Source organism: Patiria miniata, unplaced genomic scaffold (genome assembly GCF_015706575.1).
Source record: "Patiria miniata isolate m_02_andy unplaced genomic scaffold, ASM1570657v1 HiC_scaffold_12, whole genome shotgun sequence".
NCBI classification, from domain to species: Eukaryota; Metazoa; Echinodermata; class Asteroidea; order Valvatida; family Asterinidae; genus Patiria; species Patiria miniata.
In genome coordinates this window covers 1,254,763-1,276,951 of record NW_024037050.1, presented here as the reverse complement: position 1 = coordinate 1,276,951, position 22,189 = coordinate 1,254,763, and the positions used below count along the sequence as shown (strand labels likewise).

Below are 22,189 nucleotides of genomic sequence, written 5' to 3'. Positions count from 1 at the left end.
TGACATTGTCACCCAGCAAGTTCTACTCACAACTCTTTAAATTTGCAACTTTTCAAACTGCATCATTTTCATAAACTGTTGTGAATTCGTGATGATCTACAGTCTCTGGTAGCAAACAGGGTACAAAAATATGGCTAACAACATTCCCCAAAGGTCTATATAAATGATGCTGTCATAAGACAATCAGATACAAAAATGATGACCCCCTCCAATTAGTGTGGACTTTCTTTTTTTGCGGTATTTACAAGTTGCTTATGTTTATTAAGTTGCTTGTAAATAATTTTAAGGATAAATTTGTTTGGAACTAATGATAGATCTCATAAAATGATTTTTTTTTTCTCATTTTGTGAAAGCAGGCAACATATGCTGCAACTGATTGTAAATTGGTGAAATGTGTAAATGTTGGATAGTTTAATTGATATAACCGACATACAGGTCCTTGTCAGTTGATTGGTGGAACACACATCACGTGACATTCGTTATTTCTCCCATTCACGCCGGGACTCAAAAAGTCCCATGGGGAATGGGAGATACTATTGAACAGTTAGGATCGATGCTTGTTCCATGACGTGGTATTTTTGTGCAAATGCATGCTGGTGTGCGCGTTAAGCGTAGCGCGTATTGTTCCAAAGAACCACCGCTACAGAGTTGGGTTCAAACATTTTCGTGAAGGGGAGGTTTGGAAGGGAAAAACACTTTTTCCACCAACTTTGTATTGAAATAAAAGATCAATTATATCAAATGACAAAGATCTATATGTCAGTTATATAAAACAAATATTGAGTGGCTTTAAATTGTGAAATGGGAGGAATATTATCGCTCGGTAAAATCTGGAGTTTCCCCAGAAAGTCCAGATTTTACCTTGCAAAAATATTCCTCCCATTTCACTCTGAGCCACTCAATATTTGTATATGAAAGAATCATGTTCACATGTACATATATGTCAGTTCTGAATTGTGAACTGTAATGCTTGTTTTCTTTTATTTTGCAGACTGCACAGCAACTTCCAGTAGCCAGTGGCCAGCAAACAAACAGCACATTCTTCACCTGTAGCTCACCCGCGCCAACCATCATCAAGCCACAGCAGACAGTGTTTCTACTCCAGCGAGGTGATACCCTGAAACTTGACAGCCACGGTAACCTGATTGTCATCGGCAAGGAAGGTCAGGACAACACTGGCCAGATGCCCATCATCCAACCTGGCAGCTCCATCCTTCCTGTCAACACCGTCAAGAATCTGCTGAATGCCCGACAACAGGGTGCCGCACCTGTTCCCCAGGAGTCTGTAGGGACAACGGTCGTTTCAAGTACAGCCCAAAGAAATATTGTCACGAGTACTGCTGTGACTCGGGGAACTGTGATGCAAGGGAGTCCAACCATTTTAGGCCCAACTACCATTGGCTCATTCAATTGGCCTGTTGTGATTGGCAAACAGCCAGTTGCAAGCGTTCAACCCCAAAGACAAAAAGCTGTATGCCCCAATCCTGAACTGGAGCTCATCCGATCAGCTTCTTCCAACAGTGGGTCAGAACGTACATCCACTGAGACAGGAAATGCTGGGTCTGTTGTTCTCAAATCTGAGCCCACCACGTCCAATGAACCTTCCATGGCCTCTTCTAAAGGAGGCATCAAGATATTCCAGTGTGAGAAGTGCAAGAAGCTGTTTGTCAGTAAGGCTAGTCTTTTCAACCATTTGGCAGGAGAGATGCACACCAACAATATTCCTGAGCATGTCAAACTGCCATACAAGTGCTCAGTGTGTGAGGCTTGTTTTGCGTTCAAGGCCTCACTGTGTTTCCACAAGAACAGGCCTTGTATACCCGACAAGCCAGTGTTTAACATCATCTGCTCCATCTGTAAACTCCGCTTCAAAGCCTTGATAGATCTTGAGCGACACGTGGTTAGGTGTCACCATCTACTGCCTGGACAGAATCCGGAATTTGTGGACAAGGACCCTGAAGAAAAGCGTGAAGCCATTTCGCTGCCAGGAGGTGCCAAAATATGGTCTAAATCCATACCCTCAACTCTGGCCGACAATCCAGCTGTTAAAAAGTGGAATGCAAATATGAGGATGGCCAGTGAGTTGAGGATGGCACGTAAACCACAAGTTTCATTCAAACCACTAGTTTCAACTTCCATAGTAAAGACTGCAGAGATAGGGGAGCCTGCAGACCCAGAACTACAGCCACCAATAAAACTGTACATGAGTGTGAAGAGAAAGAAGAAAAGTAAGCACCGAAGCAAGAAGCGAAGACGATCATCAGCTGAGCATAGTAAGTCGGCTAATCGATGTGCAGCCACAGTTGTGAAAGATTTAGATGCTAATACCAGATATCTGATCAATACCCATGGGCGGTTCCTCAGTAAATCTCAACGGCCCTTCTCCTGCAAGATCTGCAACAAAGGATTTACTTCCGAGCACTGTCTATTGGAACACATCAAAACCCACATCAAGCCCTTCGGTTGCAGCCTATGTGGATGGAAATCGGCACGGAAGGATAATGTCTTAAAGCACATCCAGCTTCAGCATGGCGGACCTGAGTACCGCAGGAAAAGAGCCAAGCCTTACAAGGCACATCGAAATCTCAGCAGTACTGAAGATGAGGAGGAAGATTTGGTGGATGTTGGTGGCGAGTTAAAACCTGCAGGCACAGAAGAGGATGACGTCTCAGACACTGAAGAGCCTGATATTGAATTAGATGATGACGATGCGCCAAATGACTACTTTGGTGGTGGAAGATACCACAGACATGATGACAACAGTGACGATGACAACTCTCGAGGAGGAAATCATAAGACAGACAAGAAAGATGCTGACAAACAAGGTGACCGAGATGTAACCAACGATCAGGGGAATGACGGGAATGATGATGATACCTCAACTCCTGTTCCACAGGATCACAACTACCTAACCCACATGCAGTTACCCTCAGACAGTACTGATGCAACCCAAGAAACAGAATGTGGCACTGCTGACGCTAATCTACACAAACAAGTAGGCGAGTCGGGGAATAAAGTGGATGTCAGTGCCACTTCCTCATGCATTGCAGAATCACAACCGAAAAAAGAATGCTGTATTCAGTCGGAGACTTATGACAGTAGTCACAGTCCTCAGGATGGGACAGAAATAGCAGAGCAAGAGCTTGAGATGTGCGACCCCACCGAATGTGACAAAGCAACAGAGATAAATCAGTTGAATGACAATTTGGAAGCAAAAGTAAACAGCTCCGAAATTGACACAGACAAGACAAGTCAAACCCTGGAGGTTCTCAACACTGAGCAGATAGAATCTGGTAAAAATGTGCTATCCTCTGCTGTAGAGAATCAACAAGGTTTAGAGTCTTCCTCAAAGAGCAGCTCAGAATTGGAAACTCAGGGAGAAAAGGCCCCTTCCTCTCAAGATCCAGACTCAGATGACAGTCCTGTAATCTTTCTAGCCAACGACAAAAACATTCCTGTTCCTGAATCAAATAAAGATTCTAATAGTTGTATCTTTACTGTGACGAAACAGAACACTGTGTCATTTCCAGCTGGTGTAACAGAAAACACAGAGGGCATGTCCTTGGATGGTAATATTAGATCTGTTTTTGCCTCCGATGTTGCAAAGCTAAAGGAAAGTGGAGATGATACTGCAACCCAAACACATTTGAATAATGGTAGCTTAGGCCACATTCCTCAGCAGACAAAACTCCCACTGCAAAATGAAGAAGTTCAGGCCGAGACCTCTATAAAAGTCAGTTCAGAAATCTTACCACCAGATTCACAAAATGCCTCTGTGATTTGTGATGATGATGACTTGGTTGAAGACAAATGCACTGGAGCACTCTCAGAAAGTGACCTAGACTCAGATGGAGATATACTTGAATGGACAAGCTCTGACCATGACTCTGACGAAGAATATGTGTTGCCAGAAGAAGGTGCATCCAAAGTTCAACAAAGACCAATTCTCTTGAGAGATGAAGAGGAGAGCCAAACTGGAAGCCCCTCAGCCCTGGATGAAGGTGTTGTCATTGATGACGACAATCTCGAAATACGACCCAAACTTCCGGGGGCTCCAGACCAAAGGCCCTCTAGTGGGGTAGGTGATGATACAGACCGAGCTGGTGAGGCGGATTCACCAAGTGTCTATTACACAGTTTTAAATGCAGAGGGAAGTGACAGTGAGCCACAAGAAGAGGGCAGCATGAATTTTATAGATGGCAACACAGAAGAAGAGATTCTGGGACCAAAAGGATCAGATGATGTCTTACCGGTTGGCTGTCATGCCACTGAAGCAACTGAGATGGAATACCAAGAAGGTGAGAGTGAGTCTGGTTTAGCCGATATCACCCGAGTGCAAGCCACATGTAACATTGATCCAGACGTCAGGGTGAAAACAGAATATCCAACCTCGTGTGAAGCAGATGTGAATGGCATCCCTGTCAACGAAACACTCAATTCCAATTCACCTGGAGAATCCGAGCATGTGATTGGGATGGATGAAGAACAAGGAGCTCCTGAAAATGATATTCCCAACACAATACAATCGGCCAAACCTCAGCCTCGCAGTGAGAAAGAAAAAATGTTGACAAACACTACACTTAAGGTCAAACAGGAACCTATTGACCTAGATGAGGTAGACCCACAGGTTCTGGAAGTCTCTCAAAGAAAGGGTGTATCTCCATCATGCAGTTCACATGCTACAGATGGTTTGTATGCTTCAGAGTTGGCAATTGCCAGTCGGAATGAAGTTGGTCCAGAAAGACTGAGATCTGCTGACTCTTTCAGAGATCAGCAGAAGTCTCCTCCCCTTCAAAGGCCAACAGAGGAAAGGCTGGGTACTCATCGTAGAAGTGAGCCAGCTAGTGAGCAAGTCTTGCCAGTCATTTCTGCAGTTGGTTCCCTGAGTGAAGCCGCAGACCGATTTGAGGGGGTTAACAATCATCCACGAAAGAGTGTCATCTTAGAGGCATTAAATCGTCCTGGTCAGCAGTATCCTCCACAACAGTTTGGACCTACCGGTAGCTCTCCAGGCTATGACCCTAGAGCAATGTACAACGCCATGGGAGTACCCATGGTGGATCCTTCGACAGGACAGCCATATCTTCCCAGGTATCCTCTCCCTGGTAATCCCTACATATCAATGTTTCGTTCTGGATCATTAGTTGATCCCAGAGAACCATACTATCCTGGCCCACATCCACCGACTGCAATGAATTATAGCCATCGACCTCCACATTTGGGCCCCTCACTACCAGAACCTAGGTTTCCTTCACCAAATTGTTTCCCATCGGTGATGAACAGGGGAGATGGTTATCCGGAAAACTTCGACTATCAGGGTCTTGACAAACATCGTCAAAACAGGCACAACATGCATCCAGACAAGCACCAGCAGGAACATGTGCAACACAATAAGTGGGAGAAACAGAAGCACCAACATTTGAGAAGACACTTGCAAGAAAGGCAGCATTATCGCACTCAGAATGGCTACCCGCCTCATGGGTACCCAGAATCTAATCCTGCCTTCCCCTCAGACAGTCCAGTCTCCAGCCAGAGGGAGAGATTCATATTTCCCAAGTATCCCTACGAAGACAGAGCTGGTGGCCACTTGATGATGAACCCTGTCAATCGAGAACCTTCAGATGCTCTCATAAATCCAAGCAGTCAGTATTATAAGGCAAACTCAAGGAGGCAGCTTCCAGAGGAACAACGACCTCATGATCTGCAAAGTGTTCCAGTGCCACGCGAATATGGTGAGATGTCCAAGCAGCCAGTTCACCTGGAGCAGAATAACACCCAGGGGCCACCTTCTCAAGTGATAGGGAATCCTTATGCCCATGCAGATCACATTCATGGGAGACCTCCCATCCCAGCTGAGGCTCCAGTTCCTGCCAGAGCCCCGGCTCCTCCCTTAAGGCAAGCATTACCTGGTGACACAAGTGCCCCGCAAATTACCACTGAATCAAATGCAAATCGTGGGATAAGCATACCCAGGCAGGTGAATAATGGGCTGCAAAATGATAAACCCCCACCCCTCGTCTATCAAGGGCCACAAAAACCAGAAGACCTATCCCTACAGAAGTCAACAGAGAACCAGTCAAATGATCTTGCCTCAAAAGAGCATTCCGTGGAAGATTCTAGCAGAAAAGTCACTGCTGATGTGGTTGAGGTATCCAGTGATGATGAAACGACTGTGCAGTTGTCAGAGTTGGCACATGTGCCACCGAACATTTCAGACATAGCCTCTCCAAGGGAAAGTATTCAACCATTTTCAAAGCTGGCACCTCCCCCACCTCCACCACCTCCACCACCTCCACCACTTCCATTCCATTCTCTGTACGGTGACGAGCCAAGTAGGCTTCACTATAGTCAAAGAGAGAGCATGGATAATAGAATAAGTCACCCGCCCATGGCACATCAGCATCACGCAGAATTTTTGCCGAGAACTGCTGGATCCTTGATACCGCCACCCATTCATGTTGGCCCCTCCCAAATCTCTCCTAAACAACCAAGCCCTAAATCAGTACCTCGTTCTCCCAAACGACGCCATTCTTCGTCTGGATCATCAGACCAGCACAAATCACCGAGACGTCGAAAACGATCAAGGGCAGATGAAACCCCGGAGGATAGGCCTTATGCTTGCCATATCTGTGGTAATCGGTTCAAGCGTTCAAACAACCTGACGGATCATGTACGGATCCATTCCAGACCGTACAAATGCGGCGAGTGTAGTTTTGACACCACTCGTTGGCAGTATCTTGCAGATCACCTCAAGAGGAATCACAATTTTGAGGGGGATGCCAGGGAGCTGGAATTGATGTTTAAGTCTGGTAAGCGGCTTAAGCCCACTGATCACATTCCAGAGACCTGTTACCAGCCATTGGAAACAGAGTCAAACGTGGATGGTGTATCTGCCCATCCTGTACGAAATGGCTTTTCACCAGGCTCTAGGAGTATGGTGGTACCTTCTTCCACCATTATTCTTCCTCGTGGGTCAGATATTGTTCACCGGGATAAGAGCAAAAAGAGGAGACGTCATGGAGATGATGATCAGGATGAAGACTTGGTGGATTTCTTTGGGCTTGCTGAAAACCAGGATGATGAAGACTCAACAGTTACTCCAGTTTCACTTTCTAAGGTCAGTCCAAAGGAGGAATTTGATGATGCGGCATCTGGTAGTGCCAATGGTTGTCAGATATCACCCGGAAGTACTCAAGCACAGACATCTCCAAAAGAGAGCCCCATCACCTCCCCCAAACCAGAGGCTTCATGGTCCAAGAGGAAGCAATTGATTCCATGTAAGTTGCCAGATGAAGATCTCACTCAAGAGGATCCAAACCCTGACTTCAAAAGACTTACTGAGCCATCTCAAGAAAATGGTGAAGCAAACCATGAGTATGACTTGATGGTGGGTAGAATGGAGGATAATATCAGAGAGGATATGAAGAAAGAGGAGTTTAAGCAAGAGGTTGAGGCAACTGAGGTAAATATTAAACAAGAAGATGTTGAAATAACAGAGGCACATTTAGAGGATGGAACTGTAGAGGATGAAACTGGGGAGGAGGAGATGGAAGGTAGCAGTTTGATTGGTGCCAGTGATCAAGAGTACTCAACCAGCTATCATGTGGCATCTAAGGAGGATGCTGTAGATGAATCCGATGAAGATGCCCTGTACACTCCAACAGGGAGGCCAAAGCGCAGAACCGGTAACTACACCTTCCAAGGAATACACAGACGACGCAGTGAGAATGCGGACCCAGAGTACAAACCCAACCGACAGAGATCATGGAGAAAGAAACGTGGTATCATGCTGAAGATACACATCAAGAGGGGTAAGAAGCGAGGTCGTCCCAAGAACGGGCCCGTCTCAGATCCCTCAGGCTCCCAAGTTCAAGCCCTCTCTACACATGTTGGAGGAGGTCTGGACCTCACTCCATACTATGCCATAGTGGAGGCCACTGAAATGGATCTGGACCGACGACCCTACCAGTGCAAGATCAACGAGTGCAACAAGCGCTTCAAGAGCAAACAGCACATGAGAGAGCACCTGTTCACCCACCTCAAGCCGTACAAGTGTGACGGCTGTGGGGTAGGATTTGCACGGACTGACTATCTTGCCATGCACATGAGAGACACGCATAAAATGTCCCCGACCAGGGCGGACCTGTTCAACAAACGAAAGTGCGCCAATGGTCGGGCCATGGCCTGCCGCATGAGACCGAGCAAGGACAAACGGCGACAGGAGCTCCAGCAAAGCTTTCAAAATGGGAAAGAACTCTGAGGGAGTATGCATCCACTACAGGGTTTGTTGCTTAGAAGGTGTTGGGGCCGGGAGCAGAGGAAACGTTTGAGCTTGGAAGTTGGCTTTTAGCAAAAATGGCTTAATAGGGGCTGTTGCATCTACATTGCATGACAGATGTGTTTTGGTTAAGATTGCAGCTTTCAAAGCTCACTTTTGATCCTGCCGGTACCTCGGGCTGCTAAGAGACAGAGTTCAGTGTATTACCAATGGATGAGGGGAATTTACTTTTTGTTACAGACATGAATACCAAAATGAGACTGTTTTGACTGTGGATACTTTGCACTTGTATTACAGTACAAGCTTTCCAAGGTGGGCATGTATGTGTGACATTTAACATCCAACCTGTTCAGAAGCAAAACTTGTGCTTATGGCAGGTCTGTACAAATAAAATGGTGGATTTTTCATGCTGGATCCTCCATATGATCACAACCATTCAATTATGACACATGGTATCTTTCATAATGCAGATTATAATTGTAAATCTGTTGAGCAGAAGATTGCAAAAAATGATAGATTCAAACGTCCAGCTGCTCAAAAAAAAAGTTAAAAACAAAAACTTGATGGGGGGCAACTCATGTAGTCCCTTGGCCATTGGTCTGAACAAAGTAAGCATTTGTGAAAAAAAAAAAATTGGCATGAAAAGGTTGAATCTCATATTTCCTTGTCTTATTTGGCACTTTTCACTCTTTCAGTTACGTGTACTATACATTGTTATCACAAATGCAGTTTCAAGTATTTATCAAAAAAGTTTGAGGATTGCACCAGCTTTGCTGGAAAATATTGCAAGCATATATGCGCACACAAATACCAAAGCAGCTTTATACTTGTGTTGATTCAAAGACAAATTTTCAAAACTACTTTCATTTTGAGTGAATGTTGAGAAACTTAAAACAGTCAAAATCATACATGTTTTTCGTAAGTTTAAAGACTGTTTTGTGAAAAAGCTCAAAAGCTGTGTAAGTGCCTTTTCATACTGAATGTCTATGTACAGTTTTAAGTATGTCGGTAGATAGATTTTGGTTTATTGGTAAATAACTTCATTAGTTTTTGTTTTATACACCTATTTACATTTATATTGTGTACTCTTTATTTTTCTTCTTTTTTTTCAAAATTACATGCTTGGAGCTTGTGACAACTTATTTCCACTGTATTAAAATTATCTCGATATTATTGTACAGCAGCAGAAGTTCTTAAGTCAAGCCAATGAACCAAAACTCAACTTTCAAATTTTGGTATTGAGGTATCTTTCACTAGTTTTGTAGTCTAGTCCGTCACAAGTCAGCCACAAGTCCTCCAGTCCCAAGTCAAGTCACAAACTGTTTGAATGAACTGTGACAACAAAGGTATTCCTTTGTTATTGTTCGTCCCCCCTTACTTGTTACCCGATTTGTGAATTATCACACTAAATGTAGCACCTTGTCAGTCATCCAAACTCCAAACGGTTGGAGTTATACCATCAGTACATCAATTTCAAGACACCTTAGGCCCGTTCTAGACGCCAAGCTACTGCCTTGCTGAACTCAAAAAGTTTGACTTTTTTCATTCGTCACGGCAGTTGCATGGTGATAGTATGGCATTTGGAACCATTTGGCTCGGCGAATTGAGTTTGGCATGGCGAATTGAGTTTGGCATGGCACCATCCTGTAGGGCGAAAGGGCTGCCGCTTTGTCATCATTCCGAATGGCAGTGGCACGGCACTGTTCTAAACGCTGTGCCATTGCCGTGCCGAACTCAATTCAATTCAAAATTCAGGCAAACATTTTAAGAATGCGCATGCTCGCAATACCCTCTCTCGCGTCCGCATCATGGGGAGTGAAATTGACGCGAATAGTTTGATCGCGCTGAAAGTTCATTGAACTTCTTGAACTGCTTTAACCTGGCCCATTACTCAAGATGCATTAAAGTTTGACTATTATGTTTGGCGTTTAGAGCAACTACCATGCTGTAGACGAGCTATTGCCGCACTCGTGTCAATTAAGTTCGATGTGGAAGTTGTACGGCATCTAGAATGGGCCTTAATCACCCAGTTTTTAAATCACCTTGTTAACACTTCATTGGATTATCACATACCTAAACTTGAGAGAATGTGTATGTGAATAAGCCTGTGTTGAAAAAAAGTTTCCTGCAAAATAGACTACATGTACTAAACAAAGAAAGTTCAGTAGATTTAAATTTGTCTATCGATTCAAGCCTCTCAGCACAGTTGATATTGCCTGCAGTTGTGCTGCATATCCTATGTACTCTGAAACCAATACACATTGATACTGACCAAGGCTTAGGCCGTGGCCAAATTACTTGGCTACGGCTTGCAAATTACACAGGAGAGTCTATTGGAAGTGGCTGCAGCCGCTACCATTGACGTGTGTAATTTCAAGCCATAGCCAAGTCATTCAGACACGGCCCCAGTTTCACAGATCTGCTAAGCAGAAAATACTCGCTCAGCAAATATGTGTGAGGCTGCGTCTGAATGACTTAGCCACAACTTGAAATTACACATGCGTCTATTGAAGCGGCTGCGGCCACTTCCCATAGACCCGTGTGTAATTTCCAGATGTAGCCTGATAAGCAAAAACCAGCTGGGAACCAGCCACAGGCAATATCAATTGCATGACATTTGGTTGGTAACCCGTGTTTGCTAAGCAAACATTTTCCATGTCATGGCCTTGTCCGAGTTACTTGGCTACAGCTGGAAAATTACACACGAGTCAATGAAGCCACTTCCCATAGACTCATGTGTAATTTCAAGGCGTAGCCAAGTAATTGACACAGCCTAACATTACAATGAAATTGGATCCAGGTTATCCCATGCTTGAGATCTGAAGGTGTATTGGAAAAGGTTACTAATTAGGGTTTAGAGAAAGAAAAAAAACCTAATGCTTAGAAAGTTTTCTTTACATAGTGGACAGATCGGTGTCTTTCTTTTGTGGTTTCACAGAAAGTTCTTTAAAGGCATGCTTGGTTGAAATGGGTCATTCGATAAATTTGGAGTTCGCGTTTGTTTTCCCCTGGTCTTTGTTACGTCAGACATCTGTAATTTTATACTTCTGATGCACTCCTTTAAATGCAGTCATCTTCCAAGAGTAATTATGAATAGCAAACTACCTACCAGACAAATAAAGACATTTAAAGTCAGTCTTAATGATATTTGAATGGTAAATTACAAAGTGCTAAGGTAACAGGATCAGGAAAAGGTCACGCTTTAAACCCTAAATTTGTAGAATAACCCATATGGAAACACTCCTCTAAACTTGTTATAGTCTTGGATTTGATTTCAGTCTTTATGTGAGTTGAGTATTCAACACTTACCAAGCATGCAGCACTGGAAAAATGCATTCCATTATTGCCCTTTTATGTGATTTTTTTCCCAGAATTTTTCTTTGCCTATTTGGCAGTAGGAAATAGATTGCTGCATAAGCAGAAATTGAGGTTTTCAATGAAAAGAAGGCTAAAAAAAGGTTCAACCGTAGATCATAGCTTTGAACATTTACTTACGGAGAATGTTTCTCGATTTGAAAAATCTATTTCTATTGAGAAAAAAAAAAGAATCTGAACATTTGTCAAAATGAAACAAAATGAAACTGAGACTTACCAAAGATTTTGATACTTCGAAAAAAAAGTTACAATAACATTCTGAAAATTATGAAAAATGGAACAAAATAAGCAACTTTGTTTTAACCGATGGAAGTCAGACAAAGCATCTTGAGTGCAAGATGGATAACATTTTTTTGATAAATGTAACCATCTGTACTTTTACCAGATCATAAGTATTCTTTTTTCACATTTCTCCTTTTCATTTTGTTTGTTAGGCTATTTTTTTTGGGGGGGGGGGGGAATTTTGATTTTGGGGACATATTTCTTGTGTACAGCATCCATCCGCTGTTTTCAGATCATCGGCAATAAAATAGCCATGCACACAGTAACTGAATACACAATCCTTTCATTTTTAGATGGAAAATGGGTAAAGCCTTTGAAACATAATCACTTGAGATGGTATGCAGATTTCACATTTTTGTTGAGTTGATATTTTTTCTTCTAATCATAAATGTCTTTTAAAAAATTGAGTCTTTCAAATTATTTCCTTTATACAGCATGGGATACTGTACATGTGTGGAACTATGTGTAACCATTACAGTATTATGAGAAATATCATCTGCTGTTTGAAAACATATCTTGATGCATTTTTGTATTATTTGGGAAAACAATAATCTTGATAGCACATGTAGGGATTACTATCAATTTAATCAATTATTTGCAAGAATGTGGAAGTTTGTGGAAGCTGTTTAATGCTGTTTTTCTTCTGGTTTTACAATTTTCATTAATTCTTGCTCCTCGTTCTGTTCCTGTGTTTATGACCACCCTGCCTTCATGTTTTTATCATGCATAATCCCTCTGAGTACATTTTCCCAAAGTGAGAAGGGAACTCTTCTAAATCATTTTAATAACCTTGTTAATATTTATTCCTTCCTATTATAAATACCTATACCCAGTGAGAGATATTTGAAGATGTTTCTGATTCGGGCTTTTTTTTATACTGAAGAGAGCTTCTGAATTGAAAGTCTCCTAATTTTTGTATTTAATATTTACTCAAATTTGATATGAACATGTAGTTCTGTACAGCTAACTTAGAAGATCGACTTTATATACAAATATTACTTTTAATTTAAGCATAGTGTGAGTACAACTGCTTACAATTTAAACATTAAAAGAAAACGCAAGAGAAATGTTTAATTGTCATGTGTGTCAATGGACTTTTGGTAAGCTGGGCGATTACTTTTCATTTCAGTATTGAAGAGAGGAGTATGTGTGCTTTTGAAGCACTGGCATCTTCCCTAAAGATACTGTCCGTGCTATTTTTGAATCTCACCTCGAAAAACTGATTTTTGTTTTTCAAATTGATTTGTTGTTTCTATTTGTCTAGCAATACAAGAGAAGTTCACTTTTGAATGAGACATTTGCCAAAATTTTGTGCAAAAGTACCCCCCCCCCCCCCCACCCATCCCCCTCCAAAAAAGTAAGTTTGCTTTTTTGGGGGGGGGGGGGGTGACAGATGCGATGCCCAAAGTAGGAAAACAAGTGCGAGTACACAATAAGCGCTGACCGTGTTGCAAGAAGTCTGGCATGAAATTGATCGAATGATCCCTACCAGATCTGAAAACTGCGCCGCTGAAAAAAATGCATGCCGATTGCACATATGGAGCACCATACTTTTGGTCAATTTTCCGGGGACAGACACATACACAGACGTTCCAGCCAACTAACCGATGGACCGACTACCATGTGACATGTAGAAGCTCCTGCCAGAGCTTATAAAGCAATAAATTGAAGCATGATTCGTTGAGAAGGAAAAAATAGAAGTTTAACAGGTTAAGCACTCATAAATCAATTATTTTCAAAGATTTGGGGGGAAATAGTAGATTTATGGATGAAATTTAATGTTTTGCAGATTTTCTTAAGGGTTGGGGGGGGGGGAGGCCTTGTCTTTTGAATGGGAATGTATGGGCATGCATTCGCTCTTTTCACACTTCCGCCATGGGCATGCACAGCCTCGATCTGGCAACGTTACACAGTTGATATAGTTGGTTCAGTGATTCCCGCGTCGGGGTTCAGATCACTGAACCGGCTATTTTTATTGTGTAAAGTTGCCAGATCGAGGCTCTGCATGCCCAATGGCGGAGCGTTAAAAGAGCACATTGAAAGGGACTTTCTTTGCAATTTGCAAGCAAATAAACTTTTAATCCAAATGTAAAGGATTTCAAGGAATTAATGTTATTTATTTATATATATTTTGGGGGTGGGGAGGGGGGGGGGATGGGGAGATTACTAAGAGACGGAACTTGAGAAGGTGCTCGAGGCACCCACAGTCATCCTTTGCATCTCTCTTATTTTCTCCTTCAATTTCAATATTGAGCCAATAGTAACAAACTTGAAATGAGTTATCTTTTTTTGTGTGCCTTTGAGCATGGAGGCAGCTCAATGCTTTCAGAAAGAGGCTGTACTACTGGGATCTGAACTTTAGGCCCTCTATTTATTTATTTTTGGGGGCCAAGAACTGACTGTACAATGGACTTTCATTGTGGGTTTACGTTAGAAAGTTAAACGTTTATCAAGGCATTGTTTACCTCAGAGACTTCATTTTAAAAAAAAGAGGACTTCTCGAGGAAAACAACCTATTTAAATGACCTAATCAGTATAACCAAATATAGCCCCCAATGTAGCGCCCAGCAGCGCCTCCTTTGAATAATTTCCAAATTCGACTATGGAGGGCGCTATTCACAATAGCTCATGGAGCTGGAGTTGCATGAGTTGTTTTAGCAGTCCGAGTTTTGTAGGTTTTTTGCTGTGGCGGTTTTGGTTGAAAGTTTACAATGGGGAAACGTAAACGTCGAACAAAATCCAGGTCTGACTCCGAAGCATCATCGTCCAAAAGGTCGAAAAAGAGCAAGACGAAAATAACCATAAAGAAGAAGAGGAAAAACTGGTAACGTTAATAATAATGTTGCTCATTTCATTGCTAGCTGGGGCGAATCGTCCCCAGGGCAGGCCAGGGGCGCCTCATAGTTCCAGGAGTAGGGCCATCCCGCATCACGTATATTTTCAACTTCGTTTCCAGTCAGTAGTATTTAGTAAAATAGGCCTTGTATAAAAAGTTGTAACCCCTGGATGGGAAACTGGAACAAATGTAGCCCCATAAAATGTGGCCAATTTACTGGACTACCTCCGTAAATAAAGGCCACACTTCCACCGTGTGCAAGAACATGTCAAACATGTCGAACTTAGTCAAATTTTGATTTTCACATTTAGGCTTAGTTTGTAGTTTATATTTGCTCTAGACATGCTAGAAGCATACTCACCCTCTTAATACTGTCAAGCGCAATTTGAGTCCCCCGCGCAAGTTTAAACTTGCACATGCAAGTTTAAACTTGCGCGACGGACTCCCGAAGCACGCAAATTACACCGCGCCATTTTAATTTGCGTGCGCACGTTACAACTTGCGCAAAGGCGATCGCAATTTGAGAACCTTGCGGGCGGGATTTTCATTGATGAAGAAAAATAAATGTTCGAAACACAAGTGCATGGAGAAATAAATGAATAAATAATGGAATAAATTAATGAACAAAGAAATAAATAAAAAGTGGAATTCAATTAGCGTCAATGAAAAGAAACATTGAGATTTAGCAGTGCATATATCAGAGAACTTTTTTAGGGGGCGGGGGTGGGAAGGGGACCAGGCAAGCAATAAGCACGGTGATTGCTTGGAGAGAGTACTGGAGTTGTTTGAAAATGGAGAAAACTTGCATATGTAAAACTAATTAGCATTTTATTTATATTCTTAAATGTAAATAAATCATAATTTCCTAGGGGTAACCCGTTGTTAACGTAAAAGAATGATTATCATCCATTCAATTGTTCAATATTTTTGATGTTATAGTAATCATGTACATTATTTTTTAAATGCTTTAAATTATATTACATGTACTGTACAACTAAAATAGTACTTATTCTTAAAAAAATACTAATTTTATTAATTTAGCAATTAATTAATTGGACGGTACAATAGTTCATTTTGTTTTTAAAAATACTTTGCATAACATTTCGAGCGCTGTGTACACTTCAAAAATGCATAATTTGAAAAAAAAATTAATGAACTCATTACTAATTTAATTAATTAATTTAATTTATTACTTTAAAACAATTATTTTACTTGCAGGCTCAATAATTCATATTAATTTTAACGTGCTTTAACTGAAAAATGCTATGCATATAAAATGGTAATTATTTTAAAAAGTAAATAAATGTATTAATGATTTAATTAATTAATTTAATTAATTAATTCAAATTAATTAATTCAAATTAATGAATAAATATGTTGTTTATTTATCTCTGAACCCACACAGTCAACCTCATTAGCATAATACTGTAAATAAAATGTTTCAAAAAAGGCATTAAGGCACTGTCTCATGAAGCACAGTGGTGCTATTAATTGGAGAAAAATCTGCTTTTAAAAATAATGTTACATATCTGCATGAGTTTACCAGGAAAAAAATTAGTTTGGCGGCTTTGCATGCATGGGAAAAATCTATGTAGCGCTCAAGTTCAAACTTGCGTGCGCAATTTGTAGCAAGGAAATTAATGCACGCGCAAGTTTAAACTTGCGTGCGCGCAGGTTTAAACTTGCGCGCGCAAGTTTAAACTTGCGCAGAGGACTCAAATTGCGCTCGACAATACTATTAATAGGCTAATCAGAAGGTGCTGCCTTTTTCAGATGTCTAATTTTCGTGAAATGTCATGTTGAAATTTTGATACGCAAACGTGTGCAAACGAATCTGGAAATTTTATGAAAATTAGACATCTGAAAAAGGCAGCACTTTCTGATTAGCCTGAGTATGCTTCTAGAACAAAAATAAACTACAAACCAAAATTTGACAAAGTTTGACATGTTTTTGTACATGGTGGAAGTGTGGCCTTTAGTTACGGAGGTAGTCCAGTAAATTGGCCACATTTATGGGGCTAGAACAAATGTTGCAACCTGACGACACTGTTTTCTTCATATATCATCCCAATAAAGGTCATTAAGGAAAGATTCCCATATCTGGCCATCACTTATTTTCAGAAAGTGATAATATGTCCAAAAAAGTCAAAATTAGCAATGACAAATTTTGATTTTTTACTTCAGGAGAAAACATTTAGAAATTTTCAGACCAGTCCCATAGGGTTTGTGCACAGGGTGAAAAGTGATGGCCAGATATGGGAATCTTTCCATCATGAATTGCAAAACTGATGATAACACATCATCACATGAATCTGGGACTGAGAAACAGAATGACTTACTTTTGTCCTGACTCTCCGAGTCCATAGACTTTGTACACAATCGCGGAAGTGGCGTCAGGTTGCAACATTGTTTCCGAGAAACTTGTTTCCCAGGAAAGATTCCCCATATCTTTTCATTTGCACACCATTCATAAATTGTTACTGTTCAGTGGCATGCCAGAGTCTCAATCTCAAAAACATACTGAAAGTCAGAACATAGGCATATGGAGCTAGAGAAGCCAATCTCAGATTGCTACTTGTGACAATTGTGTAGTTTGACAACTTTGGTAGTACCAAACTACACAATTACCAATCCGGGATTTATTTTTAAATTGGCCTCTCTTGAAACGGGGTACCAACATGACCAATGGTAGTTGGTACCCCGTTTCAAGAACAAAAAGACAGTTTTATGTTTTGGGACTTACCTGATGCTGAGCCTCAGTTCTATTCTAGCTCTACTGAGTGGAGTGCTGGAACTATGGTACCCTCCGTACTAGCGCTCCACCGAATAGGCATACTGTACTTAGGGGCAGTTTCACGGGAAAGGTTGCAAAAAAGTCTCACGGGGGGTCAAAAATGAAACTTGTTGTATGGATACAACATGTTTATTTGTTGAAAGTACATACATAAAGGTACTAGAAAATGTTAAAGTCAAGGCTTAAACATTTTTTCGTTTCAATTTTAAGGCACTTTACACTTTACAGACCGTAAAATTTGTCAAATAAAGGTAGGTATCATAAACTGCTAATTCCACATCTCAAACATACTTAGAGTTGCTTTAAAATGATTGATAGTCATCACAGTAGTCATGTCTTGAATATTAATGCACTCTAGGCTATGAAAAATGCCATGTTTTTTCATATACTGACGGAAAATTCAATTTTATAGCTCTCTTTTCCTTGAATCACAAACTTTCATTTCTGATTTACAGAAAACCATGCAGCCTGCTGATTATTTGCACTTTTGTCCAAAGGCTGTGTACATGGTAGAACAATTGGCAAAAAAATTGTGTATATAGTGTGCTGCGTTACAGAGTTACCATGGTCTTTATCATTGCTATGAAAAGGGTTTACTATGTTCAGGAAAGGACAACAATTTTAACAATTACTACATTCAGTCAAGTTTGATCTTATGAAGCAACTTTACAAGAAATATAACCATAAAACTAGAGTTGGGAGGCTATACATGTGTGAGGCAGATCAGTTTGTACCTTGTTATTGCTCCACCTAACTAAATTTACGTTCAGGAAAGGACAAACTATTTAACAATGCTTAGCATACCGGTACTGGTAGCACCATGCATTTCCTGAATGACAATAAAGTTAGTCTGAAGTAATGTCCATTCAAATGATTATAATTGCTGCTGGTGAAAACATAACTTTGTATTGAGACACTGATACCGGTATACATGTATACATGTACATGTACATGCCCCACAAAGAAATGCCTAGATAATTAAACTGTACTATCCGGTGAAAAAAAATTCAGTCAGCATGGTGCTTTTTACAAAATGGGATCTAAGGAATAGGCACATCAAGCCCAAAACAGTTTAAAGAATTTGTACACACGTACAGTACATGTATGCACGGAGGAAGGTTCTTGTGTATCTGTACTTGTTCCTTGTTAAATGTTTCAAACATGTTCAGGAAAGGACACACATTTTAACAAGGATCAACATACAAGTTGTGCATGATCAGTGCATAAGCTTGACTGTTCCATTTTTCATAGCAATTAAACTAATGAAATGGCTGCACACAGAAAGAATTGTTAAAACAGTGCGGTACAATGTATAACAGATGTTGTTAAACTTGTTAAAAAAAGTGTCCTATCCTGAACACTTGAATACACAGAAACTAGACTAAAACAGTAAATTTTGATTACATTTACTCAAACTAATGTGTGTATTTTGTGGAAGGGATGGTTTGAAACTGTAAATTAGCCAATTCCTGACAAATATTAGATTTAAGTGTGACTTGTAAAGATAAATGTATATGCACATGTTTACTCATTGTGTGTGTAATCATGAGTGAGTAAATGACCTGTAAGAACAAAACACTGACACTTTCTTGCGATTTAGTTGGTTTTAATTTTAGAACATAAACTTTACGGACAATATAAGCATAAACTTCATCAAATTTCTGCAACAATGGTTTTGCCAAGTCCTCTGTTAAACTATATGTTCAGGAAAGGACAATGCAGTTTAACGACAATGTCATGACAGTAAGCAAGGTTCGGGTCTGATTCTTTTTGTAGTCTGTTAAATCTAGTAAGTACACCCCTAGGTACATGTTTATGTCAAAAAAGTTTTATCTCTGAATTCCTGTAAAAAAAGGGGGGCCATGTTCAGGAAAGGACATTTTTAACAAACATTTGCATGGCATATGCGACTGCTGCTGTATCAAATTTACTTGTGATTATCCAATTCCCATCTTTTTATACTTGATTACTGGAGTGTGTAGCATCATTTTGACAGGCAATAAGTTGTGTATTCTTTCTTTTAATTCTGGGAAAAAATACCATGTTCAGGAAAGGACATTTTAAAAAAACATTTAACAAACACATCAATGTCTCACTCAAAACGGCATTACAAAAGAACGAGTTGGCCAATCCTAATGAAATTTGGTGTACATATTTTTGGGACATACTTCAATGTCCTTGCAAGTCTGGGTGGTTCCGATGGCATTTATTTTTAATTCTCATCAATTGCAGTTTCTAGAAAATGTGAATGAGACTCCAAATCTTGTGCTTTAGCACCCATGTGAGCTTATAACTTGAAAACCATAATGCGCAGAGCTGCAAAAAATTTTCTGGAGATTGCTACAACATTACAGTCCTTGTGAGACAAAAACCAGCAAATTCCAACAAAGTCTTCCTATGAAATAAAGCATCGATTTCCTATTTTTCATTTTGCAACCTTTCCCGTGAAACTGCCCTTAGACGACACATTATATTACTGACACACGGTATGCATTTTTTTGCCTATCCTAGAGGACAAAATGCCCCCCAAAACCGGTAAAGAGAATACAAATGAGAAAGACAGTTACCCCGGATAGATTTTCACATTCAATAACATTCCATAAGACCCCTTAAATTGTTCCCAACAAGTGGTAATTTTGAAAAAAAGAACAGCAAATTCAGATTCCGTCACTCACGTTACATCACTCACATTACTTCCTCTTGGTGGTTTTTAACACGGTATAAAATGTGAGTTTGATGAACTGCAACATAATGAACCTCTTTTCTCATGAACCTTTCTCTCTAAACACAAAAAAAACACTTGCATTTGGCATGTTAAAACAATGTGCCAAAAAGACTTCCAAAAATCCATGGGTGATTTTATAGTCAAAAACAGGTGTTTTTTTTTTACTAAAAATCATATTTTGTTACCCAAAATCATACTTGACTACATTCCATCTCACTGGCACACCACTCAAATGAAAGATCTTGTTGTCCCACATGTGATGTTGTGATGCTTGTAGTTTTGAAGATTTCATACAGTTTTCACTTTCCAGCCTTATCCACTTTTGCGTGGAATTGAAAGCAGGCATTGAAAACATTTGCTAGAAAATACTTAACATGATTGAAAAAAGGAGTAAGCTTAATTATTAGTATCGTTTCGGTTTGCGGTAACACCTTTTTTTAACTTGCATCATTCGGACAGATATTCTGCATATGAGTTCACTTACATGTACCCAAGCAAACACTATTTCACACAAAAATGTAACCCCCAAACATGACCAAAGTAGGGTAACGTAAACTGTAGTTGTCACACTTAATTATTATTATTTTACCTCTTGCAGGTCTGTGGACTTGGATAAGAGATTTAGAATCATGAAGGCGGCAGTCGAAGACGTGATTGAAAAGAAGATGACAATACGCAAGGCGGCAGAGAAGTGGGGAGTGAAGCGTTCAACGTTAGCCGATCGGGTAAGTGGCCGGGTTGACCTGGGACGTAGGAGCGGCCCGCCCTCCATCCTGACCAGAGCAGAGGAGCAGATGCTGGCAGAGTGGATCCTCAACATGGCCCAGCGTGGTTACGGCTTTAAGAAACACAAGCTCTTGAAGACTGTTAAGAAGATACTGGACAAGGACAAACGCACCACCATGCTAAAGAGAAACATGCCGGGCAACAAGTGGTTTCGGCAGTTTGTCATGCGGAACCCCGGGTCAGGGTCGTCACGAGTAACCAGCAGCTGCAAAAGACCGGCATATTGGACAAGACAAGCAGCAAGCAACTGGGCACTGACTACGAGAGGTTCAACACCATAGTGTCGGCATATCACGAATCGGAATCCACGAGTGAGGGGGACTCGGAGACTGATTCAGAGGTGGAGTCTGGGTCGGGTTCTGAGGCTGAGGACATTGAGGAGGTTGAGGAGTTATCACAGCCAGAGAGCCCTGTCCAAAATGACTACAATTCAGAGGTTGTTATTGAGTCAGAACCAGTTCTAAAACTTAAACTACCGGTAGAACCAAAACTGGAACTGGAACTGGAACCAATGGAGGAATCACATCCAGAGAGCTCTGTCCCAAAGACGGAAGTTGTTGTTGAGTCGGAACCAGTTCCAGAAGTAGAACCAGAACTGGGTCCAGAAGTGGAACCAGAACTAAACCAAGACTCTGAACCTCATGCTGATGTGGTGGTAGGGTCCAAGGCTGACCCGGCAAACCAGGAGGATTTCAAAGTTGACCACAGTCCAAGTCCTGACATATCTGTTGCTAATACAGTGACAATCACAACTACAGAGTAACGCATGTATGGTATGGTGTAAGTGGTTGTTTGTTTTTATCTTTCTCAGTCATTGCTGAGTAAGGATCTCATTTGAAATCCCATGCACATGAACTTTATTGTTGTTGTAAAAAGGCTTGGGTGACTCCAACACGGTGATCCCATCACGTAATGTTTTGTGTGCACATCGAGCCGCAAGGGGCGTGGTTTGATTTTGTACATTCCATGAAATCGCAATTCCCAAATGCTATTGACACGATCTTAGTCCGACTGGTGGATCGGCAAAAGATCGGGAAAAATAAAGATATTTAATTACTGTAAATTTCGTAGGTACATGTACCGGTATGTATAGGGATTCATAGCCAATGTCCC

General features: G+C 40.9%; 1 protein-coding gene and 1 pseudogene across 4 annotated transcripts in view; both read left to right on the top strand.

Annotated features, from left to right (window-relative positions):
* The window catches only part of LOC119744684, a 40,804-nt gene extending 27,802 nt beyond the window's left edge, over positions 1–13,002 (top strand). For all 4 annotated transcript variants that reach the window (XM_038220765.1, XM_038220759.1, XM_038220774.1 and 1 more), the window contains one exon: positions 992–13,002. In XM_038220765.1, coding sequence (XP_038076693.1) covers positions 992–8,260 — 7,269 coding nt within the window. In that variant the 3' untranslated portion in view covers positions 8,261–13,002. The remainder of the gene's footprint in view (positions 1–991) is intronic.
* A 1,537-nt stretch (positions 13,003–14,539) lies between these two features.
* Positions 14,540–21,943, top strand: LOC119744674 (annotated as a pseudogene).
* The last annotated feature ends 246 nt before the right edge of the window (positions 21,944–22,189 follow it).